The sequence below is a fragment of the Poecile atricapillus genome, chromosome Z, assembly GCF_030490865.1.
Source record: "Poecile atricapillus isolate bPoeAtr1 chromosome Z, bPoeAtr1.hap1, whole genome shotgun sequence".
NCBI classification, from domain to species: domain Eukaryota; kingdom Metazoa; phylum Chordata; class Aves; order Passeriformes; family Paridae; genus Poecile; species Poecile atricapillus.
Window position 1 is genome coordinate 78,463,563 of NC_081289.1, and position 27,145 is coordinate 78,490,707.

General features: G+C 37.6%; 1 protein-coding gene across 1 annotated transcript in view; it reads left to right on the top strand.

The window, feature by feature from the left end:
• The window catches only part of LOC131572611 (coiled-coil domain-containing protein 171-like), a 57,533-nt gene that overhangs the window by 15,447 nt on the left and 14,941 nt on the right, over positions 1–27,145 (top strand). The window contains 15 exon segments of the mRNA XM_058825858.1: positions 3,774–3,955; positions 6,721–6,867; positions 7,975–8,067; positions 10,021–10,145; positions 11,894–12,023; positions 13,766–13,933; positions 15,507–15,695; positions 16,895–17,399; positions 18,148–18,264; positions 19,105–19,331; positions 19,953–20,132; positions 21,433–21,583; positions 22,074–22,245; positions 23,830–23,884; positions 25,117–25,233. Coding sequence (XP_058681841.1) covers positions 3,774–3,955; positions 6,721–6,867; positions 7,975–8,067; positions 10,021–10,145; positions 11,894–12,023; positions 13,766–13,933; positions 15,507–15,695; positions 16,895–17,399; positions 18,148–18,264; positions 19,105–19,331; positions 19,953–20,132; positions 21,433–21,583; positions 22,074–22,245; positions 23,830–23,884; positions 25,117–25,233 — 2,558 coding nt within the window.

Sequence of the window (27,145 nt, forward strand, 5' to 3'; positions counted from 1 at the left end):
GTGTTTCAACCGGTTGCCCTGGAGAACCCGCGGGTGCTGACGGCACCACTTGATCCACCGCAGAAGGCTCTGCCGGCCCGTGGTATGGAGGGGGTAAATGATCAAGGGGTTCCCAGGTTTCTGTCTTTGATCCACCTTTTAGTTTCATTGGAAATAACCCTACTCTGGCAGTTAACCAGAGCCTGGCATATTCTTTCTCCTCAGGGTCCAAGGAAACCTTACTCTCCACATAAGAGAGTAATTCATTGCACGTCCACCTTTCAAATGTTCCTAGTACCGGCCAAGTGAGATGGCTTCTCAGTTCCTGCCCTCCCCAAACCTCGGCACAATAATAGATCATTTTTGCTTTGGATTTCTTTTTCCTCTTGGGACAATTTTCCCAATATTTCAACATCCATCCCAAGGGACTTTCTGGTGGGATGTCTAGCAATTCCTTCGCTTTCTCGGAAGGGCCCTTCTCATTTCCTTTCTTTTGTAGTTTACTTTTTCTCTGCCCCAAATTTAAACAAAAAAATCTTACCTGTCCTGCGTTGTGTTCGTTCCGCTTTTGCCAGAAAAATCAAAGTCTGCTAATACTCACCTCTCGGTTAGCTGCACCGGGGTCTTTTGTAGTTAGCGTTTCGATTTTCCTCTGGACCTTCTCCTAGGTCCGTTGACTGAAAGGGTTTACTAATTCCCGAGCTCAACTGGACGTCCTCTTCCCCTTTCAGCCCCTTGTGATCAGTCCCCTGGAACTCCCTTTAGGCCCAGGTTTTACAAGCGTGGAGAGAGAGTCTTTCTCACACCGAATCACTTCCTTCGTGGCCAGCCAATTCCCTCGTGGGAGGATGGAAACGCGGCCTTGAAGTCTGCACTCGCTCCGTGATCGGATCACGTCTCACACACACTTGCCCAATCACCCGCTCAACCTCTCAGTACTTACAGCAATTTTCCTGCGAGGGTGTCTTCGTGCACTGTCGACTTTTTATGAGCTACCAAGCCGCGGCTTTCTCGAAGGCTCTGTGCCTTCCCGAGCTCTCTGGATCCGTTTCTCTTTTTATTGTGGTTTTTACCTCAGCCTAAATTTGGTTCGGATGTCGGAGCAAACTGCGGAGGTTCTCGGCTCCCCAGGACGCCAAAATCAGCGGGGGTACCCGACCTGGACAACGAGATTGTCCCACAGTTTTTCCCGATCCGAGTCATGGCACCAATCTGTTATAAATGCAAAGGCAAATTCAGGATAAAAATAAAAAGAGAAATTTATTAATAAACAATAAAGAACAAACAACGAGAAAAAACCACAATAAAACGGTCAGCGCAGCACTGGGTGGACAGGGTCTACACCAGAGGTGTAGGATTCCCAAATCCACGTTCGAGGGTTCTCAGGCCTGGGGTTTTATAGAGATTTTATGTCCTCAGTCTAGAATTCCAAGCAGGCTCCATTCGCCAAGTGTCCTTGATTGTCTGGTGAATGGATTTCCTGGCATGGAAAAATAGAGCTAACAAGTGTCTGGACAGGATCTCCTCATATGTAAAGAGATTCTGTATGTATTTTAATTTGTGTCATCAAGGCAGAGTGGTGTGATCCGAGCCGGTGTCGATGGATATCTCGGCAGCGCCTTTCCCTTTGTTTCTTTTGATTGCTTCTCCAACATTGGTTTGACAGGTGGGGTGTTTAGGTCTGGCGACGACTACCTTTTCCGGGGCTTGTCTTTTGTCGACCTGATTGTTCCCCAACAGAGATTTGCAGGGCGTTGTTCAGGTCCGGAGATGGATATCTCCTCCGAGCCAGTTCTTTTTTTTTCCCTGATGGCCCTCGTCCTGTCTATTTTCTGAGCTGATGTTCGTTATCTGGGTGTTAGTTGCAATCTGTTGCCTTTGGGAGGGAAATCCCGGCCAGACCCGGAGAAGGATTTTTTACATTTTGGATTTTATATCATTACAACACATACATATCTTATTTATACTTTTTACGAATTTTTATTTACAGATTAGTTTATTACATTTCTTTTTCAGTTTTTAACTTACTGCTTCTTTTTCCTGGTGATTTGGAGCCTTGCTCACCTTGTGTGATGCTTTTGATGCATCCCAATTTATATCCTTGGACAGGGTACCTCACTCGTGCCCTGTGTTCTCCAAACTGTTTTTCTGCTGTTCTTCTTGAGGCTTGACTTCCTGACATCTGACAGGTCTTCCCAATCATCGTGTCCACTGATTTACTCTGTTTTCCCAACATGGATCTTCGGGTTGTTTCACCCTTCTCCAGCTAGGAAGAAATTTCAGAAGACTGGGATGAATTTGAAGTAGAAATCTATAAGAAAGTGGTGATCACATAAATGCCACAGTAGCTAGTTGTAGTCAGTAACATAAAAAGGTAGTACAAAATATTTCGACCCAAAAGCCAGTTTGTGAAAGTGTTATAAATGCAATGGCAAAATAAGGTCAATAAAAAGCAATTTATTATAAAACAATTTAAGCACCTGCAACAAAAGAGAAAAACCACAATAAATAGATCAGCGCAGCACTGGGTGGACAGGGGTCTATACCCAAAGGTATAGGTGTTCCCAAATCCATGCTGTATGAGCTGCAGTCCGGGGTTCTTATAGGGGTTTTGTGCCCTGAGGCTAAAACTCCGAGCAGTCACTGTTCAACCAAGTGTCTTGATGGTTGGTTGAATGGATTTCCTGGAACCAGCGAACTGAATCAATAGACAGTGGGGCAGAGTCTCCTCATATGTAAAAAGGTCCTGGGTGTTCCTTGATTTCATCCTGGTTTGGGCCATCAGGACGGAGTGGTGCGCTCCGGGGTTGGAGCCGATGAATATCTTGGCTGGGCTTCTTTCTTTGTCTAGTTTGATTGCTCCCCAACTGTAGCTTGCAAGGCGGGGTGTTCAGGTCTGGTGATGAGTATCTCGTCCGGGCTTGTTTCTTTTGTCCAGCCTGATGGTCCGTGTCCTGCTTATTCTTTTAGGTTGATGGGCGCCGGCTAGGATCGTTATCCCGGTGCCGGCTAGAATTGTTATCTCTAAAATGGATGTTTGCGGCTGGACCTAGGGAGGAATCCTTGGCCACACTATATTTTATATTTTCTCATGTTATTATAACTACAGATATATTTATTTAGGTCTTTACGAATTTTTATTCATAACTACATTTATTACAAAAGGAAGCAAAGTTTCTAGTTAAACTGCTTATAGGAAAAGAACTTTTCCTTTGCATTGAAACTTTCACAGAGAAGTATATGAAGTATTTCCCTATCTTGGGGCAGCTCCTGGGCTGAAGATTTAGATCTCTTGAGCAGCAGTAAATTTCCCCAGAAAAGCTAAGCCATTTCTCATTAGTCCAACCTGCCTTACATTGTCCTAGAGTCTTTTTCATGCAGCAGGTGTCTTTACTGGTACTTAAACTGAGCTTGAAATTAATTGAAACAAAGTATCACATAGATATTTGGAAATAAGCTAGCCAAATGTTGCAGAAAAATGGAATTAACTTCCCCATGCTATAGAGGCCTCCTTAAAAGAGTTTAATTTTTATTCTTTTCCAAAACGAGAAGAGCTTTAATTGATAAAAAACACCAAATCATTTCTATGTCCTTGTGTGAAACATGCTACAGAAACACAAAATGTGATTGTTTCTCTGTAGTGAAACTGGAAGTGTTAATGTTCAAGTGTTTCACTAGGATATCGATATAACAATACACAGAAGAATTTATGTTAATTATACCTTTTTTTCTGAACATGCTTATTCACAGTGCTATTTATCTTTTACTCTTTCACTTTTTTTTGTAAACAACAGTACTCAATGACAAACATCAGCAGAAAGCAGCAGAGGCTGAGAAAATGTTTCAAAGTGCTCAGTGGCAGTGGGAAGAGGAACAACAAAGATTTGCACTGGAGAGAGATAACATCCGCAGAGTATACCTTGCTGAGATGGAATTCCTTATTAAAGAAAAAATGAAAACAGAAAGGGCTTGTCAGGTATGATGTATTAATAGATGGAAACTTCCATGAGATGTTGGCTGAAAGTTTTTTTGGTGCGAAGTGTGTGGCTGAGGTTTTTCTGATTTAAGGGAAAAAAATTCCCCAAATAGATAAATACTGCAGAATACTTCTGAAGATTACAGCTTTATGAAGTTACAGTTTGTGTGTAATGACGGTTTGGGGCTTTGATGGAATGTGCTGTGGCTGTTTGCCGTGGTAAACACCTAACTCAAGTAGTAGTGAAAAACAAAGGAGTTTGTGGAAAGGACCTGAGGTCTTTCTCAAGACAAGCAGAAACACAAGTCAGGTTTCATTCAAAGCTGATTCTTATAAAGATGGGGCAGGATATAGGCTGTGAAGAAGCCTACTTTTAGATGGAGTTGTTTTGTTTTTTTTTTAAAGTGGACAGGTAGAGCAGGGTAAACTCTGAATTCTGGCTAACAGTAAGTGGCTGACTTAGTTTGAGGAGGCTCTGGAAGGGTATTGCCTTCTGTTGTGTACAGTGCTTTGTAAAGTTACCTTCAGGGAGTTAAATGTTGCATCAAAAGATCAGGTGAAAAAGTTTGCTATGCTCTGTCAAGTGATGTTTGTCCTCAAAAAAGGACAAAAGAGCAGTGGATGGCTTGTGACATTGTGTTCTCTGTCAGTTCCCTGTCAGTGTTCTCTGCCAGTGGCTGTGGAGGAAGGAGTTTTGTTTGTAAATGTATTAAAGCTACAAAATTGTAGGAAATGTAATGAACATGAGGAGACTAAGATTGCCATGAATACATCAAGCTCATTAAATAGGTAGCACGAGCTGTAGGATGTCAAAATCCTGACATCTCTGAATGCAGAAGTATTTCAGAATTTTCAAAACTCTCTGAAAGGAAAATGTGGTTCACTAATTACTAGGTGCTAAACCCTAAACCACCTTCAGAAGTAGAAAAATTCAGTTTTCCCACTTTGCTTTTGGAGGTGTTCCCCTGCCCATCATCACCTTACAGTTATGTTATATATAGTTATAAAGTTCCGGGAAATAAAAAAATGTTAAATCTGGACTTGACTGCATTAGTTGTTGCTTGAATGGTTAATTAATTTAAACTTGTCAGATAAACATCAGAAACATGTGGGTTTATAAATTATGACTTTGAATGTGTTGCAGTCTTTTGTGTTGAGTATTTACATGCCTGGTTTAAATCTCCTTTAGTTATTCAGAGTTGTAAAATGAAAGCTAAGGAGATTTAATTGTGGTCTTAATACGTTCAGAGAAGTGGGATTCTGAGCACGTAGGCAAGTCCTGGCTGGAAAAGCTGCCTAATTCTGAACTTGGCTGTGAAAGTGCTGAGGTAGGCATGGGAGTGGAGTCGGTATTGAAATGTGTCTCTGGGGCACACCGGAAAAGCCACCCTCTTTGCTTTGTGACAGGTTCATGGTGAGCTCTGTTGGGCATATCCTGGTCTGGGATAGGAGGTGTTGGAGTTCGATAAGGAAGGGCAATAGCATCACCTCCTGGTTAGGCAGGAAATATATCCCTGCGTGTTTTTTTCCCTTAGAACCCTTGAGAGATTGTGTCATTTACACATGGTTTAAAAAAAAAACACAACAAAAAAAACAACAACAAAAAATACAGCTTTTTTTTTCATGAGCAAATATTTGCAGGTGGCTATGGGGATAGTATTAAACAGTCATGCCACCCTAAAAGTTCAGAAATTCTTCAAAACTCGGAAAACCTGCAGCTCATGCTGACTTGTTTCATATAATTTGTTTAATATAGTTTGATATAATCATGAAAATTTGAGTTTGCTAATATTAATTACATTTCCAGTATAAAATGTTTTTAATTTTTTGTAGTATTTCACAGCAAACTGTTACTTATTTCAAATTTCCCAGTTCACTTTTGTTAATACCTGGAAGATAAACCTGAACAAATAAATATTTCTATGTCTTTCAAGGCATACATTTCTGTAGAAATGGTTAATTTTAATTTATTTATTTATTTATTTAGCATTCCAAAGGGAAGAAACCTGTCTTGCTGGACATGCAAAGCTAGAAGATTAGCTTACATTTAGTACAAATTCATATGGAATATGGGCATTTTGTACCAGTGACTTCACAGAGCTGCAGAGCCCAGTAATGTCAATAATTCTCCCAACCTGTAGTTTAATTCAGTTTCTGTAGGCATAAATTGAAGTGGGGACCAGCTCATTTTATTCAGTTGAGGACTTTGTATTTCAAAAGTTTTTTAAGTAATTCAGTTTCTAGATTTTCCTTTTCAGAATAGCAGACATTAAAGCTATTTAGTCTGTGGGAGTAACAGTTTCTAAAAACATCTAATTTGATGTTTTAGCCATTTAATTCAGAACAAAATGAACTTTTGTCCCCATGCATCATTTCACCAAATTCACCCCGTTTCTATCATTGCCACTGAGCTGGGAGACAGAAGAGATCAGAAGGGCCATACTCTTTTGGGTAAAGATTTCTGGTGGTGATCTGGCTCTGATTTTAGTGTTGTCACAGAAGGTCATGTTCACAGTGATTTTTGGGCCATCACAGATTTCTTGGTGGTGAATTAAAAGCATGTCTTCTGTTGGGTAAACACTTTTGCTGACATGTGCTGGTGTCTCAGATTTTAAAATTCTAAAACCTTTCTCTGATGCGCTCTCCACTACTCTGTTGAAATCTCTACTACTGTTGAACTCTACTGTTTTAGTAAAGATAATACTCTATCTTAGAAAAAGTACCTCTTGATGTATTTATTTATTCATTTACCTATTTATTTTTAGGAAACGAATGCTGTCCTGAAAAACATGCTCAGGAAGTTGAGGGATATAGAGGCAGAGCACCATGGCTGCAGCAAGATGCTGAGGCTCCAGGCCAACCATCTGGATTTCAAGGAAAAACGTCAGGAGAGGCTCATCAGGGAACTGGAGGTAAAGCTTTCCCTGATGCTAGAAGTCTCAGCAAGCATGGACACAACTAATCAGTTTCATTTCTGAGGGGTGGAACCTCTGAGTTGGGCTATGAGTGCCTTGTATTTGATTAACAAAAATGTGGAGCGTCCGTTTCATAGGAAAGGTAAAAACTGGTGTTTGAGCAGCAGATGGGAAGAGGTTTATGTCACTGGGAAAATGCTCTTAGCAATATAGAGGTATAGAGGGAGTATTTGTGCATGTTATGTTTATTTTTTAATTAAGTACATTAAGCAGTTAAATCTTGTGGGAGGAGGCAAAGCTTATGCCTTTTGGCTGATGTTGTGGAGCAGATTTGGTAAGCTCTGTGCTGTTGCTGACTTTCTATTTAGTAGGACTTCCACAAATCTCTGTTTCTCAGTTGTTTTCTTTTGTGAATGTGTGAGGTTACACAGACTTTAAATGCATTGCCAACAGCTCATATTTTAAATTTTTTGTTTATTTTTCTGTTAATGTTTTCCTACTGAAGTGCTTAGAGTCAGGGTTCAGTCTCACATACTTGCTACTTTGCTTTAGCTGTGCAAAATCAATGACTTCACTTGTATCTATGCAACCTTAAGTGTCTTAAATGACGTTTAATATTAATGTCTTTTTCTTGATCTTTGTTGCATCACTTGAAGGCAGGAGTCATTTTGGGGTGTATTGACCTTTTCGAATCATTCATCAATCTAAGTGAAAAGATTTTTTTAATAGAAAACAGTGTAGTTAACACTGCATGTGAATTTCTATTATAACAGCTCTGTGGTTACTGCTTTTGTTAAAAGCAGTTTTTCATTTTACATTCCATGTCCAGGCCTTTATATGGAGATAGGTATCCGTGATTATTAAAGATGCACCAAGAACATAATCTTATGTCAATTTTTTTAACAGAAAATATTCTAATACTCTGGATATGCATTACTTTTTCTTTTATTTATTTATTGATATGAGTTTTCACAGTTCCAAAGTGCAAGTAGTTCAGATACCACAGGTCGGTTTATGGAGACCTGATAAACTGAACAAATGAAGTTGTCTTTGCATGATGTTATCATCTTTCTGGACTTAAATATTTTCAAAATGTGCTTTTAGGCAGCTACAGTGAAAACAAAGAAACTGGAGGAAAACGCTGAGGCAGCGAGACTAGCACATATGGAATGTAAATACACAACAGAAATCATGCAGGTAAACTTTTTATTAAATACTTGGTAGAAGTTTACAGTAACACAGATGAACCTATAAAGGTACAATCTTCCAGGAATGTTAAGACTTCCTTGCTTCAGTGAAAACACTGACTATATTTTTTGCAATGAGTGTCAAAATTGTAAAATGTAATAGAAAAATATCTTCTTTTACATGGTTAAAAACTAATATGTTCACAGACAAAGGCCCTCTAACTAATTAAAATTAGAAAGTAGTATATTTATTCACCGGTGGGTGGCATGGGGGATCTTTCTCAAAAGGTGTGACCGCCTTGAACAAAGTTCTCTACCCTCTATTTATTTCTCAAAATCTCACATACAATATATATGCATAACCTCAGCACCTCCCATGCCCATTCATTATTAAAATGAGGCTATTTAATTGTCCTTCATGCATGTGCAGTTCTCTTGATTTGGATTAGTGGTCTTGAATTGGGTCAGTGGTCCCCAAAGGATGAAGTCAGGAAGGTTTTCATCATGTCTCTGTTACTCTTTGGCATGACCCAAGGTCCCCTGCTTGGTGATCGATTGGTGTAGAGTCCAGGTGATGGCCACTGTTCTCACTGGTTTCAATCTGTTCTTCTAACGCTTCACTTACTCCACTTTCTTCTATAAACAATCTCATAATAGCAAACAATATAAAAATTAGCTCTGGCTTAAGCATCTAGTAATTATTAACTTACCATTTGCTTATTGGACTTACATCTTGGTCATTATAAATTGTTTCTAACCCTTAGCTAAATCTTAACTCTTCAAAAAGCATGATTCACTTTTTTCCAGGCAACTATCACATTAATAGAATAAATATTAAAATAAAATGTCACATTCTTATGTTTGAGAATTCAAAGTAGCATTGAAGCAGTAGGGGAAAAGAAATGTTTCACAATAGTTAAGCTGTTAAAATACCCAGTCCTTTATCTTTGGAATGGGCTTAGATAATTTTGGAGATACAGTGCATACGTCCAGCTTCTCTAGGTGTGAGATAGTAATGCATCCTGAGACTGCAGTTCCAAATGTAATTATACAGAGTACAGTTCAGTTTCAAAGCTACTATGTCTGCAATTACTAGAGAAGTTTGAATATATGAAAAAATGTCATATATTCAATAAATGTATACTTGAATATTAAATTCTTCTGTTATTAAACTGTATCACACAGGGCTTGGGCCATTCAGTAAATTAGTTTCTTTTAAAAAACAAGTGTGAAAAACCTGTAAGATGATTGCTGAGTGATCTTTTACTGACCTACAAAGCCTTCACACTGGATTTTTGAAAAACTAAATGAGAAAACAAGCAGGAATTTAATCTTTTTTTTCTTGTTTTCTGAGGAATACAAATAAACATTGCCAACATAAACTTCTTCAGTCAGTTATTTTCTTATGACCTTCTTTAAGTACAGGCACTTAGATTTCTGAAGTGATGATTAAATAAGTAGGGATGATTTAGTTTCCATGATTCACTCTCTGCTTTTATAACATACAAAGGAATTGGAAGGCTAACATTACCTGAAGTTAGAGATTTTTCTTTTATGGGTGAGAGCTGGTAAGATTTTCTTCCTTGTTTATGTACATGAACAAGCTCCACATGAGCTTTTTTTTGAGTGTGAGTGTAGCTTTTACTGTTAATCCCACCCTTTCATGAGTCTGCTTAAAAAGATAGGATTCCTTGGAAAACTTCAGTAATATAAATAATTGAAAACAGGAAAATCCAAACACCATGAAAGGACAACAAAATATGCTTTTGGTCAATATATCTATTTCTCACTGTTTTGAACTCTATGAATTAATACATTTTTACATATGTTCAGTGCTTTCTAATTACATATAGAATTAATAGAATATATTCACCTGTAAAAAACAGAACAGAACAATGAACAGCATTAAAGACCATGGTAGTCTTTCCTAACTTCCTTTAACTGCTTTCTTATGACTTGGTAGTTAAGAATTCAAGAACTTGAAGATGCTTTGAATGAAGAGCCAGGCGGCAGGAGAGAAGCTTTTTCAGTAGTAGCACAGAAAGATTTCAGAGAGTCAGAAAATGCACATGAGAGAGGAAAAAAAGAGTAAGTTTCCTTCTAAAGCCATCATAAAATGGCAGTAAACAGCTTGAGTACAACTCGTAGTTTACATTCCCTGCAATTTTCTGTCAGCAGAAAATCTAGTGCAATCTGCCAAACCAAGCCAAAGGGTCAGATCCTTGCAGTCCATTAATAACAGGCCCATATCAGTAACCAAAGTATTGTGCATGGGTACAGGTGATAACTGGCCTGTTACAGATTATTTGCCAAACCAAAAATTTTGAAAATCATAGTTACGGTAGGGTCCAGCCTCCAGCAGTGGTTGGGGTGAGCTTAGGAAAACACATCCAGCAGGTCTAGAAAAGATGGCTTTTCTAAACACACTTATATTATTCTGCAAACATTGTTTTCCACTTCAGCAAGTCAGTTGAATCTCTTAAGACTTAGAGGAAATCACCTGGGATATGTTTCCTGCCCAGCACAATCTGCTCTGTGTGTGGTAACAGAACTTGGGTGACCTCTCTTTCAGCCTAGAATTGTATGGGTCTGTATACACAGGTGTTCATGTTGAGTTACACGATGAGTAGTGGAGAATGAAAGAAACTGGTTTTCCTACGAGAAAGGAAGTTTGCGGCCTGAGCAACTCATTCAAGATTCATGGTTATGGAGATGTTTTTAGTAAGATACTTAAAACTTGAGCTTTAAAAGCCTTTGTCATCCTATGCAAATATTGATTTTAAGCAAGCGTTTGGCTTACCTGACACCATGCCTAAATACTCAGGCAATCTTTTTAAATTCTTGGATTCCTGTCTGTTGCAATCCTCCCCCCCGGTGAGACCCCTCTGTCCCACCCCCTGTGGTGAGAGCCCCGATCGTCTCAGGGCACAGGCGGTGGAGGGGGTCCTGGAGTGGATACAACACGGACTCAAAGTATCTAGACACAGGAGGCTCAAACTTGCTGGAATAATCCCGGGTTCATTGTCTGTCATCCATCCGGGGCAAGAGAGAGACCGAAATGCTCAGGGTCTTATCTCTTATACCAGGGGGCAGGGGTGACCAGGGGATGCAGGGAGGTCACAGCCAATGGGACAGGGGAAAGGGAAAAGGTTCTCAGGTAGGAACTAACATTACACAAACCAGAGGTGAGTTTTACCCCTGGGAGATACCAAGATTTTTAGATGCACTGCAACACCTGTCTCTGCTTCTGTCTCCTTTGTGCTGTTGTCTGGCCCTGTAGTTTTCTCATCAGCTGCCTGTTTAGTCATGCCAGGCTCTTGGCATATCTGTTTTCCTGACTGACACAGTACAAGAACAGATTAAAATTCTGGGTAGTCTGCTTTAGAAATCAAGCCAGAGTAGAGTAAGGCATGCAGAAACCTTAGAAGCAAGAACTGTATGTGAAATCAGGGTTAATGATGCAAGATGTGACATGGTCTCTCTGAAGAGAGTTTTTGTGTTAATTGAAATATGAAGAATTCTCTTGATGTATATATGTAATATATATAATTATATAATAATATATAATTATGTTATATATAATTTCAAGGCCATATCCAAATAATGAATTAAATTTCATGACACAAGGCTTGGTAACTGAAAACGTAACCACTTGAAAAGTCTTTCTTAGAAGGAATATTAATTTCTTCATTCACCAAAAAACGGCAAGCAAATTCAGAAGCCATGTGATATGCTAATGTGGTATCTGCCATATTCATTGAATATCCTTTAAAAAAATGTAGTGCATTTGACAAAAGTAATTTTGGTTAAAGTATCTTATTGTGCAAATTTTCCAGTTTACAAAGATACCCTTCATCCTCAAATGCCCAGTGGAGAGAGGGGGCTGAGGACAGGAAGGAAACTGAAGACACCTCTGGGAGATTAGTGAATGCTGCAACCAGCTTCAGCCTGCATGAAGGCCCCATGGTAAGGAAAAGAAAATAATCATCTGAATCCTCTTTATTCTTTCTGGGAGAATAACTTCTTCCATGCAAGCATTAATGTATTAAAAGACATTTTCTAGTTAGCCCGGAAAAGTAATTTCATCAGGCACAAAAGGAATACAAAGAGAGAAAAGCAACTGTCTGCCCTAACTATGACAGCAATGATTGCTATTTATAACTACTAAACAAAATGACGAGATCAAAATGTTCTACTAGAAATCTTAAGTGCTTGCTAGTTGTTGTTATGGAAAGAGTTTTCTATTTTATTTGTATTCCTTTGTAAAATATATGTTATACATGACAAGAAATCTTAAGTCCTTGCTAGTTGTTACTGTGGAAAGAGTTTTCCATTTTATTTGTATTCCTTTGTAAAATATATGTTATACATGACAAAATTCTGTTAATGAGGAAGATTTCTGGTAATGGAAACAGTATGTAAGAGTATTTAACGGTATACTCAGAATTAATGCTATGCTACTGAAAGATAAAATAAACCCAAGGATTTTTTCACTGCCATATTCATAGAGCTGGTTGTTTTAATTGTTTTACTCAAAGGATTTCAAACTAGAGGACTGTCCTGAGCAGGTAATAAAAAGATTCATTTTTGGATGAGTTGTATTAGTGATTCCCTTATGAGATTAGATATTTATTGCCTTGGATGGCTTTGCATTTTTCCAAAAGGTATTTGTATTTGTTTGGGAAGCAGGAGTGCCTGTATGTGATCCTGCTTACTCCATTGAAACAGCTTTGATTTTACTTCCCAAAATGAAAAAGCAGAAGACTGTAGCAGAAACTAAGCACAGAAAACATTTATTATATTGTTGTTGGTCTTTGCTATACTCACGCGAAAATGGTGTCAAAATGTCAGGGTGTTCCCTTCATTTTCCCTTCCTACTTTCCTGACCTATGCAGTATTTTTTCATATTTTATACCACTTTTATGCCTGCTGAATATGTTCTTTCCACTCCAGTCTGATAATCTTATATTGACTTCTAACTGTACTGATACAGTGGTTTACATACTTTGTCTTCATGGCATTTGAGATACAGCTTTCTATTATCTTAATCAAAGTTTCTAAGTTGCTTGAATGTACTAAAAGTATGAGGAATTGGATTTCTACTGCATGCTGCTGTAGCTAAAATTTATTTATAACCTGATTGAGTTTATTACACCACTGATTAAATTCACTGTACATAAATGAGGCATGGCTTGGGGAATTTGACTGCTGGAGTTTTAGGCTTTTTTTGGCCAGCTATTTAATCATATATAATCCATGAAAAACAGGTTTTTAAAATAATTTAGAGCTGGTTGTGCTGCCAAGGCAACTGGACAATTTTCTGTGTGCTGTGCAGGTATTGAGGCACGGTTTGAATGCACCTGAAAGTATTAGCATGGCTGAATGAATTGCATCCATTAAGAGCATGGAAATTTTTATTTGTGCCAAGTTATGGTTGTGGCCCCAGCAGGACTGGGATTTATTCACACACTTTATTTACATACTGTATCTAATTAGATAAATTTTGTGACATGTTTTCTTACTCTGCTGCTATATTATGCAATATGAGGACTGCAAGTAATTGAAACTGAGGAATTTTATAAAGCTGTGAGAATGAACTTTGCAGGCTCGTTTTCAGCTGCATCCAGCACTGCTACTACACATGTAATACATGTCTTTTGATTTTAACATTGCCCAAATACAGCAATTAATTTTTCTTTGTGTTCCAGAGTGAGATGCCCATCCTCCTAAACTTATACCAGAGAATGGCAGATAGCCATGTGCTTGCCAAAAAGCCAAACGTTCCCCTGGAAGGATTACCTTGGACAGAGTTTTGTGTACTCTTGTATGAGAATGTTGAAGCCCTGATCTTGAATTTCCACAAGGCAAATGAGAGGGTGAGTGTCCTGAATCACCAGCTGCTCTTCTGAGTTCAGTGACATTTGTTCACACTGCAGTCTCATTAAGAAGGACTGATATTCATCCCTCCACAAGGATTTGGACGTTAACAAATGAATACCATTTGCTGTGGCTTGTCCACTGCTCAGTTTGATTCAATTGCCGTGGGCATTTAGATGTGACTGGAGTGTGCATCAAGTCTCTCAGCTCCACTTTCTGTGCACAGCATTCTGAAAGGACTAGCCACAGGGAGCTAATTAAAAGATAATAAATCCGTCTTACTGATGAAAAAATTCACAGAATGTAGTCATTTACCATCATGAAGCAAGTCTTTATTTTACCACAGTCCAGAGACAAAATACACTTTTACCAGGAATGGCATCTTTAAATTACGAGTTTGTTTGAAAGAATGCCAGTGTGGATTTTTTTTGTTTAATTGTAACTTTTGGATTATGGCATTTTTATTCAGAAACACCATAGAAATACCTATTATAAAATATGTCAGTATTTGTGTGAAGGAAGAGTTTTACTTTTCTGAGTGATTTTAATGCAGGTGAGCTTACATGGCCTTTCTCTCCAGAAATCCTTGTGGTTTTAGGAAGGAAAAAATCCCTTTTTGAAGAAGTCAGCTGGCTCCAGAGACTAAGCTATGTCAATCTTTAGAGTTTCACTTTGTGTTCTGGTTTATTTCTCTTTTAAAGTAGGAGGAAAGGGAAGGGGTTGAATATTGTTGTCAGTGTTTGTGGGGCTTCTGTCTTATTGTTGCTTGCTTTCTAATTAAGTATTGTTATTGAGACTGATTGTGAGGTCTCTAGGGCTCTTCTCAAGTACTTAGCAGCTTTTTTCGGGTTTTAAATTTTTTGTGTTGTACAAAACTTTTTTTCTACAGATCTGTGTGATCTATAGGGAAGTATCTGGCTGATATTTTCTAGTAACAAAGTGCAGGTGTGTGCATTTGGAGAATATTGTTGCCTTGGTTCATTCCTCCATTTAGTTTAGGAGGTGCAGTGTTAAACCACAAGAATAAATCACTTCATGCTTGTTGAAAACACATCATAAACTTCTGAGCTGCTTTGAAGGAAAACATTCTCTATGCTAGAATTCCCTGAAATGATTTTAAAACTTAATAATAATCTGGAATGTCTTGGCTTTTCAACACACACACACACACAAAATTAAAGGCTGTTTTTAAATTACTGTTTGCAATAATTGTATCATCACAAACTTCTAAAGGAAATACTTGAATAATTTACTAATTTACTAAAATTTAATAAATTGTTTAAAAAAAATGTATGAAGTGTCCGGCTCAGGTTTCCTACAAAGAGGCTGGCAAACATCTGCAAGGTGGTACAAGGATGGCAAAACCAAAATCAAATAAAGCACTTTGTTTCAAAATATATTTCAGTTTTGTTTTGAGAACCAAGTAATTAATTTATCATGAAAGAGTTTTACTTAGTTTTAATAAAAATATTGAAGAAATTACAGTTTAGATTTTAGTATGAAATAGTCTGTGCTTTAAAACATAAAGTGAAAAGGTAAATAATAATCTCTTCTTAAATGCTTGTCACACAGATATCTCACCTAGAATATATTTGCAAGCACAAGACTGACACTATGAATGACCTTCAGCAGAACCAGGAGGAAGCTTTGGAGAAAATGTCTGAACAGTTAAAAGCACAGGCACATTGCTTGCAGAAAGAAAAGCAGTATCTTGAACAGCAGTACTCAAATCTCCTTGCAGAAGTTCATGCAAGAGCACAGGTACAGTGCTGTGAACTTCTAATTTTTTTTTCTTTAAACATTTAATGGATTATTTCAGTAGTTTAAGCCCCTTTGCAGTTTAAAGTCATTTGGGAATTTTAATGTATTTTTAAAATAAAAAATACCCACCAAACAACAAACCAACCCATCACTGTGTTAATATTGACATCATTTACAATAAGAAATAAATAACTTTTTGTTGGAGCATTCTGAAGAGAATTTGGTCTACAGCACCAGTCCAGAAGCCTGATTTGGTCTACAGCTGGTAGTATTTTTTTTTTTTTCCTGAGAATGGTAAAACTGTAAGATCGAATTTGCTTGTTTTAAGAATTAGGAAGGGAGGCCAGCAGCTACTTTTTCAGCATCATCATTTGCAGAGATTGTATAGAGTAACAATAATGTGATGTCACCTGGGGATTAATTTAATTATATATATGTACTGCCCCTAAGAACAGTGGTAGATTTCAACAGTGTTAGGTGATTCTATTTTCAGTGAGAAGTGGTTTAAAAGTGTAAAACTGTCACTGCTTGTTAGATGAGTTATTTGCAATCCAAAATGTTCCCTGTTATTCCACAGCCACTGTTTACTGTCTTTAACATCACATTCCTTCACACCTGTTTCAATTAAAAGCATTGTAAATAAAGGAAATAGATGTCCCTTGTTATTTGTGAGTTATTGCAACTTACTTTATCAGAATAATGCTGTATTTGATGCAGATTTCAGGACTGAAAGTCTTTGCATGCTGAAAAATTTAATCTGTCTATTTTCATGTTCCAGCCTTCCTTACCTCTTTCCTCTTGCACTGGCTCTCTGCTTTGTAGATCAGTGTTCTCTCTGAAATTGGAGAATGTTATTACTGTTGTTAAGTCAACTCATAAAACTGTATTGTGGGCACACAGGTGGTGTTGGACCTTCTGTGAGGTGTCACGGTATTGGTGGATTGTTGTCAGAAATCAGGAGTCCATTTGCAGTTGATGATCATGCAAATTTCCCTCATACCATTGATTTGGCTTCACACATCTGATTCTGCAATTGTTTACTAGAAGAGATACTTTCATCAACATCGTTACTAACAATTTTTGCTCCTTAAATGCATCATTTGAATGGCAAAATTAACAGTTTTCTTTTAGCTCTTGTCTCAATAAAAACCATCTAGTTAATATTTCTTCCATTTTTGCTTGGTTTGTTTCTGTCACAGGAATGTGAAGAAACGGCTCAGAAAAACAGGCAAAAACTGTATGGCCTTGAACAAATGTGCGAGAAACTGGCCCATGAAAACAATTCTGTGAAAAATACATTATCAAATGTTTACAAGGATCGCTCATCTCTGCTGGCAGCCTGTGCACTGCTGTCAGGGGCCCTGTGTCCTCTCTATGGCAGACAGTGTGCTATGTCTTTCCAAAGAGACCTTCTCCTGGACCAGGTGAACCTCCGTGAATTAGTGAACCAGGAGATCAGAACCCTCCTTAATGCTCTCCCTACGAATGTGGAAAACAATCAAGACGAAGCAAGGCTGAGGCAGAGAAGAGCCAAACACCTGGTTTATGTGTTCCGAAGAGCTGTGATTGCAGTTCTGGCCTCTAACAGGCTTAGAACTCTGGCCCAAAATTCTTGCTCCTTTTTTGTCTGGACAGATGGCTCAAGAGGAAGCCTTGGAATTCAAGTTTGTGTGGGAGAATCCAGAGGCAGGCATCATGGGGCACGTAAGTGGAATGTTCTTAAAGTGTTACATCAAACTACATGGTTAGGGAATAACAAAGAGCAATATTATTATTGTTGAGCATAAAGAGACGTTTAATGACATTTTAAAAAATATTATTTATGGATTTATGTTTTTTATGTTTCTTGACAAATGTATTTCACTCTAAGAGGAAATGCCTAGCCTGTTAAGCATTGCAAGTAAAATTGCAATTGTACACATGAACTCAACACTAGCTGAGATCCTTGATATTTGTGTTACGGTTTTCAGAATCAGGTGCTACAGCATCTTCTCTGTGGTAATTACCTTACAATGTTCCTAAATTATTAACCATCACTTTTCTTTTTTCCCTTGAGAAGGTATTTCCTCTTCTTTTGTTAAATATTTTTTAATATTTATTTCCTACTAAAACCTAGAAAAATTTGCTTTCTGATTCAGGTATAAAATATTAGTATAGGATTTTGAAATTCCCTTTAGAGATTATGTCTACTTGTCCCTTTTTGTTGCCAGACCAGTGGATGCTTTCCCCTCTAAGGATTAATGGTATCAAAAATGTTTTTCAAATTAGAAGATTCATCTACTTTTTTTTATTTTTTAGTAGTTCTGGAAGCATGATTAATATGGTCTAAATTGTCCTGATTAATTTGCAGCTTATATGCTTATTTTTGGTTAGCTTCTGAAAGAGCTGGAGATAGCAGTGTGCCATATCCTAGTGATTCAGTTATCCTGCTAGCTGCAATTCTGTTTCACAGGTTTTGAAGAGGAAGGAGTTGACTGTATTGAAGCACTTGATTGGTTGACTAGCTCTAACCTCTATGCTGCAATAATCAGTTCCCTCTCTGAAGTGCAGGGTATTCTCAGCAAACCAGGTAATTTTAACAGTTTATTGTTGTAGCAGAAATTTATTAAAAAATTAAAGAAGTCAGGGTGGTCACATCATTTCCAGTTTTAGGATTTTATCTAAACTGTCTGGATCATAGCTCTGAAGAGATATTTCTGAATATTATGATAGATACCTTTGACTAGAGGTTATATCCTGAGCTAGTCAACACAAATTTTAGTGGGGCTGTTTCCCAGAAAGACTAACTTTATTGCAGGGTAAAATAATAACCCTCTTCTACATTCTCTGAATGATCACATCTTATGTACTTTTGGAACAGATTCATTTTCTTTAATGGCTGATAGGATATTTTATCCTTTCAGTATATAAAGCCATGGAAGCAGAAAGCTGGAGAGTGTTTGTGGAGTTTATTTGCACTGAGAACTGAAACAGGCTCCCTTGGTTCCTCTGCATTGCTGCCATCCCTGGTTCTTTGTTAACCTGTAGTTTTAGAGTCCTCACATTTTTGTCACAGAAAAAAGGATATTAGAAGGGGGAAAAATTATATGAATAAAGGAAAATAGCAGGACAAAAACAAGACAGTGCATTTTCCAAAAGGCTAAACACTAAATTACTATAAAAGTTGCCCTTTAATCAAATGTGTTTAGATTCAGGTTTAGGCACTTTCTTCTTTGATCATGCTGTTTCCAATAAACTGAATTCATATCCTTAAAAAGCAAAGTTTGAGCCATGTTTCAATATTCACAATATTCTGTGTTTCAGAACATTTAGAGGTTCCTTCCTGTATAAATGAAGAAGAACCGCATATTTCAAGAAACTGGAACTAATAACGTGCTTGATGTTTCCTTTTTGTTGTTGTTTCTTAAAGATCCAAACTCCTGGCTTTCTGGACACTCACTCATCAGTGCAGCCAGGAACTCCTTTACAAAACTGATGGACAATCTGAGTGTATTGATGGAGGCAGTTCAAGGGAACCCTTGTGGGTGCAGAGCTTACCTGGAGAGGGACTCCCTGATACAGAAGCTGGCTTGTGGACTTCACAGAGTAAATGCCCAGGCCCTGGAAGCTGGATTGTATGACAGACTGCCCAGCACAGTAAGCAGATTTACAGTCCTCCTTCATGGAAACAGAAGATTTACAGAAACAGAGAAGCTCCCTTGATAGCACCCTTGATTTTGTTGGTGATGAGTCCATGACAATGAAGTAGCACTATATGGACACTCAGAAGTTGATTTGTCACACATTAGGGTGTGAATAGGTCTTTTATAGACAAAGAATTTTTGGAGGCAGTTCAGTGTATCCAAGTAAAAGGTTTTTTTTTTCAAGTTCTATCAGAACTGTATTAGCTTATAAGAACAAATTTGCTTTTGGCTTGATGTAAATGTCAAGGTTGCTTTTTATTAATGTTTTCTATTTTCTAATGTTTACCATTCTATCTTTCAGTAAAGATAACCTTCTTACCTTTAACCAAAATAAAAGGATAAACTCTTTCTCTCATAATCTTTTATAGTAGACTTTAGGTGAAAATAGTACTTCCTTGTAATTTGCAGTAACCCTTGGTAGGTGACAGGTTCAAACTTTTGCCCTTGTGTATGTCTTTTAGAGATGGAGGAAAAATTAGTTTTGTCTTCCTTTTCTTGGGTATTAAATATGATTTATTTTATTGCTAAAATAGCAGATTTTATAGCCCATCACCTTGTTTTTGTTTGCTGATAGAGAAACATAGCAATCTTGCAGCAAGAAGTATTTGAATTATCACGGAGGCTTCATACAGCAGAGGTAGAGTCCCACTCACTGCACCTACAGCTTGCAGAATTCAAATGGACTTTCAATGAGATGCAGAAGGATGCTGAAAAAGCCCACAGACTTCAAGAGCAATTAAATGCACTTCAACATGTAAGTATATCTGATCTGGAGACTCTCTTGCTCAAAAGAGATTCTCCTTTCTACACATTTTTTTTATTTGTGTTCTTTTGGAAAACAAGCATAAAATTGATTTACTTTTCACAGAATTTTCCAGAAAACTTGTCTTGTAAATGTCACTAAACTAGAAGTCAGATGTATTGAGAAATACCCCTTTACCACTGGAGTTTCCTTTTGATTTGTAGAAGGAGGTATCGTGTATAAGTTACAGTTTGGTCTTCAGCAATCCAGGTTCTTCCATTTGTTGGAAATGTTGATGTGATTTAGGTAACCTAAAAGAAAATTTCACTTCAACAGAGTAAAGTCAGCTGGAATGAGGGTATTCAATAAGAATGTTCATGAAATATAAATATAGCAGTTTATATTCTGTATGGATGTTGATGAATGTTATAATAAATAAGATACTGATTTTGGTGGGCCTGTTTCCCTGAAGAAGTAACTTTATGGCAGGAGGGAAAAAAAGCCTTTTCCTACATTCTCAGTAGCACAAATGCACAAAATTCCCCTGAGTCTTTTGCTGTTGCTGCTTGACTTACTGAAACACTGTGGGTTCCCCAGCCTGAAGCCTAGTTGGTAGAACCTGTCAGTGTGTCCCAATCCAAAGACTTCTAAGCAGAGAATACCTGCTACATGATGGAAGGATCCATTGTCCTTCCTGTTCCTAGCTAGTAAAATGGATTGGTTTGTTTGTTTTTTTTTTTTAGTTCTATCTAAAAATAAATATAATAAAATATCTAATCATCTTATGTTTTGTTCTTAACAGGTTTTATTCCCTTAGTATTTTGGGACAGTTAGATGAAAATTCACACTTTGAAAAGTAAAATGAAAAGTCACATTTTAGATTGTAGTTTGAATGCAGAAGGTGACTTTCCTTAAAGAACTACTTCTTCTTTCTGGAACAATTTTTTGAGGAGAAAAACAATCCACAAATGTGTTTACAAGGGTTAATAAGCTATGCACTAAAATTTTGAACATTGATCTGCATAATTTTCCTTCTAAATATTGAGGTTTTGCATCCTGGGGTGTTAATTTGAATAGAATAATGAATGTCAAGACTTTACATGGATGTTCTTTATATAAAAAACACAGTAATTAACGGGTCTGCCATTTTATTGTTCAGTGATCTATCTTCATGTTAAAAAAACCTCAATACTAATCCTAGGCATGTGTTTGTTTTAAAATTTGGTATGTTTGCAAATGGAACACAGGAAGCCAGGTAGGGAAACCTCTGAATATAGTTACAGAGTAAGACACAGCTTCTTTCTCTTTCCAGAAAATAATCACCCAAGACAATATACATGACGAACTGGATAAAGCTTTGCAGCGTGAGCATGAGGCAAGATTGCTTTTACAAGAACACCAGCGACGGATTCAGGAGTTAAGTAATAGACTAGAATTGCACACATGTGCAGACCCAGATAGAAGCCAAGACTCGAAGGTATCTCTGACAGTAAGATTATTCTTCCGGAACAGTCACCAGAGTTTTACCTTTTGTTAAATAAATCAAATAATGCAGTCTTTGTGTAAATAAAATAACGGGAGTAAATACACAGACACTGCTCAGTCTGCTGGACTTTTAGGCCACTGAGAAAACACTTCAATGCCGCTTTTTTTTTAAAGTTATGGATATTTTATTCTTAAAGATGTAAGAAAAAGTCTTCAGTGGAGGCTTGTTTTGGGTTTTTTTGCTGACAATAGTTTTGTTTTCTAAAACACATTACACAGTACATAGCAATATACTAAAATATACTAAAAACAGGGGGGCAGGAGGCAGGGTTCTGAGTCAGTAATGCTTTTGCTGGGAAATTCATAAAACTTCAGTATGCAGTGGTCCAAATCTACTTCACAATCAATTTGTCTTCCACATTGGTCAGTAGCCAATGGCATAAAGTGTAGTTTATTTGGGCTGATGAGCAGCTCTGCTTTCTGACTGCTGACAGAGCCTCCATGGTGCAACAGAGGAGCTAAGGAGAAGAGACCAAGTTCTGAATCACCAGAAGAATCTCCTGAAAGACATGGAGCAGGACCAGCAGCGGCTGCATGAGACTCTCCAGGAGGCAGAACATGCCCTCCAACAAGCAGCAAAGTGAGCCCTGGGCCTGGGGGATGTCACTTAAAGTAAACAAAAATTTCAATTCCTAATTCTATGGGCAGGGTTTTAGACCTGGCCATTGTAAGGCTAGAAGGGAAAAGTACATCTATCTCATTTTAAAAAATTCAGGTATAGTCTTCTTAAAACAAAAGTGTTAGTTCAGAATACTAGGTCACACATTTTATACAGTTATGACATAATAGTGATCCAAATTCTGGGTGCTGAAGTAACTGGCAGACAAAATACCTGTGCTGTTTTACTAATCTGACCACATCTCTTTGTCAGATCCTTAAAGTTGTGTTTAGTTCAGAAATGATTGTGTGTTCTCTGTGTTTCCATGCCATCTTTTTATAGACACTTAATTTATAGTAAGTACAGAAGCATTAGCTAGGGGACATGTCTGAGCTGCCAAAGGGACTGAAACCCATTTTGGACCTAGCTTTTCCTGTGGGACAAGATAGATCTTCCACCTGATTTCAGGGAGTTTTGGATTTAGACCTAATCCCCACACCATTTACATCATAACCTGGAGTGGAAGGAAAGGCTCAGGCACTAGTCTTGAAAATATTGGTAGTCCAGAGGAGCCCCCTTGACTTGTAGGAGTTAGGTTGTTACTAACCTATTCTTACAGCCATATGGTCAGATAAAAAAAATAAGTCTTAGCAGATTTTGTTTTCCAATATTATCACAGTATGAAGTATGCATTATGAATATTGCTGTTCCATGCCTAGGATCTCAAAAAAAAATTTAGTTAATTAAAATTTCCCACTGTACCTGGGATCATTTGACCTCTGAAGAATATCATCTGAGAAGCTTTAAGGGTTTTATGCACCAGGGAAATAATGTAATTCATATAGTTGTCAATGAAATGTTTAACAAGCTAATTAAAATTACAAATGTTATTTGGTATGATTTCATCAAAGCAGGTGTGAACTGCAGAAGGATTTGTTCTAAAAAGCTTGCCCTTTTCATCCTGCTCTAATCTATTTTGGACATTTTAGTAATGATCATTTCTTATGGCCATACATATATCCAGAAAAGATTATTTTAATGTGATGTGGCTTTAAAACTGGCCTTTCCCCCCTCTATATAGTAGCTGAGTAGCAACAAAGAAATCTACCCTTCCCTTCATTATTCTAGCAGCTCTTCACAACAAATAGGGTTTTTTCCTCACTTTATTCCGTCTGCTTTGCTTATATGTTCCAAACAGAATCTGTCAGTGTTTTCCAGTACAAAAATACAATACCATCCTGCTAGAGTCTTTTATGACTATATCCAAGCCATGACAGTTGTTCATTGATAGGCCTGTAATTTCATCTATTTTAATTGCTTATCCTCAACAGAAGCATATTTTGTATGGAAATGCACCAAACAGGGGCGCATGAACTATTTTTAGGGTTTACATTGGAGATATGAATAAGAGAGAAAATCCTAACAGTTTGAATTACCAACAATTCTTTTACAAGACGTGACAGCCATGAAATAGCAGATTAATTTCTACGTTGTTAGAGCTTCAGTTCTAAAAAGTTACTCCATTGTTCTTGTTTAGTTTTTTGTTTTATTTTTCTTTTATAATAGAGACAAAGAGTTGATGATTAATCATATGAAAGCTGTTGATGCCACCCTGAATGCGGTAAGAATTTGAAGTGTTCCCTTTGATTTGTGTTTCCAAACACACCAAAGCCTTAGAACTGCTTATTCTCAGGGGAGAAATTGTTGCAAAGCAACTTCCTTTCCTCAGAGTTGAAGTCTCCCCTCTTCAACTTCTTCCATCTTAAAAAATCACAGTGAGATAAAATGCAAGTCCACAGCACACAAACAACTTGTTCTAAATGTAGAAGTTATGACAAAATTCGCTTTCTTTCCCTCACTGAGCACTGTTTCTGGTTGCCAAGTGAAGACTAATGGAACACACAAAAAATCGGCAATTGTTGTGGAGTTAACCCTCTAGTGAATAATGAGGTCACATACGCGGTGGCTGTAAAACACACGGCTTTGTGCCTCCTATTTTAACCTCTGAAACATCATAAATAGGAAAAGGCAGGAAGTAATAATCTGTGGTGAGAAACTTCCATGGTATTTTTTTTAAGCATATTTTAAATTTAATAACAATCTCGAGTTTTCTCTCTGACTTGTACAATTGTACCCTGGTATAGGACTATTTGAAGGTCTAACTAAGCTGTATATATTAACTATTTAGGAGAAACAACTATTTCCAACTACATCTCTAAAAGGAGATGGGTTTATAACTGCTTTCAATCTAGAGCAGCACAGAGCAAAAGAAGTATTTTCATTACCTTGGAGTATCAATTTCCCTTACTACACCTTTAATACCTAGCAACATGGAAATCTCTTCTCTATTTTAGTTTCTGCATTCACCAAAACTGTTGTTAATTTAATTTTCAGATATCTTTTTCAAGTCTCTTTCCTTTAATGTTTATGGAAAGTGACAGAACTTAAACCGTGTGTTTCTCCTACAGCAACCTGTGCTGGTAGAACATTTCCTTTGTGCCACCACCACCATAATGGTTTCTTTCAAACTTTGGAAGTGGATGTCATGCAGCAAGTGCTGTATTTTTAGAGTAATATGTAAATATAATACACACATGCCATATCCTTGGCTCTTCTCTTTTCAGACCCAGGCAAGGTCCTTTTATTTTTTATTTTTTGGCAGCATCCTCTCCCAGAAGTGTGAATTAGAGACTTATTTGCAATGAAAATTCAATCAGTTGTACTTTACTCATGGATGTTAGGTCCAGCGATCAATGCAAGTCCACTCACGGAGCTCAAGGAGACCCAGTTCATGCCAGCTGGTGGGACTGAAGGCAAATTACCAGTGATACTGGTTTTTTTTTTTCCTTTTAGATCAGAGATCAGGTTGTGGCATCAGGTGCTGCAGCAGCCGCGCTACTCCCCAGCCTGAAGCTTGAGACCCTTTCAGAGGAAGCAATGAGCAGCAGGCCAGAGGCTACGGCATTCCAGGTTAGAGTCTAAAACCAATCCTGTTTAAATATTTTTTTTATTTTCTTTCAATTTTTGCATCTGAGATAGAACAGGCAGACAGACTGCTCTGAGCATGTGGAAAGCAAAAAGCTTCAAAACTATTGCAGTCAACAGCTGGAAGACAATTTCCATGTATACACTTGCACACACTATTTCGGAGATGATGGCACCTCTTGATTTTACAGTTACAGTGTTAAATAACTGATGGGAATACAAACATGCACAAAAGTATATATACCTGAAAGTTAATATCCTTCTATCCCCCTCTCTTTTTCCCCTTAACATACACAAGACTAACACCCAAGAAAGGCAGATTCTAAGCTGGAATTTTCCCACTGTCACCCTCTTGCATGCATACATGCATTTCAATGTGATAAAGACATAAATTATGTGTGCATTATCATATGTCCACACTAAAATATGGAAATATGTAATATGCAATGCCTTGAGATTCCCATGAAGCTTAATTAGCACAGATGAACTTTTCTGCCAAAGGGTAGAGTTTTAAATGTTTCCCCAGTACTGTGATGATCCATTTTAGAGTTGCACAAAAGGTCCCACAGGTGGCATGTTTTCACAGGGGGAATTGTGGCAATCACCAGATATTAAATCCTTCTTTTTCTAATTTGCTAGTGGATGCTTGGATGCTTCCTTTTTTTTTTTTTTTTTTTTAGCTCCCATCCCAACTCACAATCATTTTTGACCCCACAATGATTGCAGAAGCATCTGCAGGGCAGCCTGTTCCTTCTTTCTTTCTGGAAGAGAATCAGAAATGCAAAAAGCTGCATTTCATATTTGCACAAAGTGCTTGTGGTATGACTAACATAGTACAGTACATGCTGGGGAGCTCACTGGAGGGGCAGAATTGTAAAGTTCTTGTTCACCTGGCAGCATCAGATACACTTGGTAACTCAGGACATATAAAAACAGCACTAATGGCTCACAGTCTGTGTCACTGTGAACTCCCTTTTCTCATTCCCTTTTCCTCTTTCTCCCTTTCCCCATCTCTCTTTCCCCCTTTTCCCCCCTCTCTCTCCTCTGCCCTTGTCTCTAGTTTCTGTTTGATTCCTTTCCAAGCACATTTTTGAGGTTTTATTACAAAATTTGCCTTTTATAGCCAGAGATCACCTAGTGGATTTTGATTTTACTCTATGCCAAACTGTATTGAGGGCAATCCTGCAATCTTGGCTTAGGCATGCAGTTAGGAATCACTTGAGGGACACTTGTCATTAAAAGCAGTGAAGCTGTTTGCAGGCACATCATCTAGAAATGACTTAGTCTGTAACAAGAACATTTCAATTAAAGGCCTTATAATTGGCAAGAATCCTCTTTTAGGACTAGAGCCACAGGACCAAGACATTTTCAAGATTCTTTCTGATGAGAGAAGATGCCATACACGTTAATTTGCCACTAATGTTTCCTCAACACCACAACGAAGTAACTGGATTGATTTTAGCTGTGTTAACATCTATTGTGAAAAGCAGCAGTGTGAAACCAAGGAAAGGAAAATGGCAAAAATCTTTGTGAATTCCTGTTGATGGTACTAAGCTGATTTTTGTTTATACCACAGGTTTACATTCAAAAGACCAATTTCATATTATCTGAAGGGAGAAATTAACAAATAAAATGTGATTAACCATTGTAAAGACCAATAATTTCAAGGGTTAGTTGAGAATATTTGAGGTGAACATAAAGTTTCCAGTACTGCCAAATCATTTGTGCTCTCTTGTCCTGCTAGCTTTATCATCAATCTAATCAGTATAACGAAATAGGGGCATTCTTCCACTACATACATGGGAACAGCTACATTTTTCCAGTTATATTGCAATCAGATTGTATGTTTTTTGAGCTTTGTAGGTTTATAGTGTTTCTTCTGTTACAGTCAAGTTAG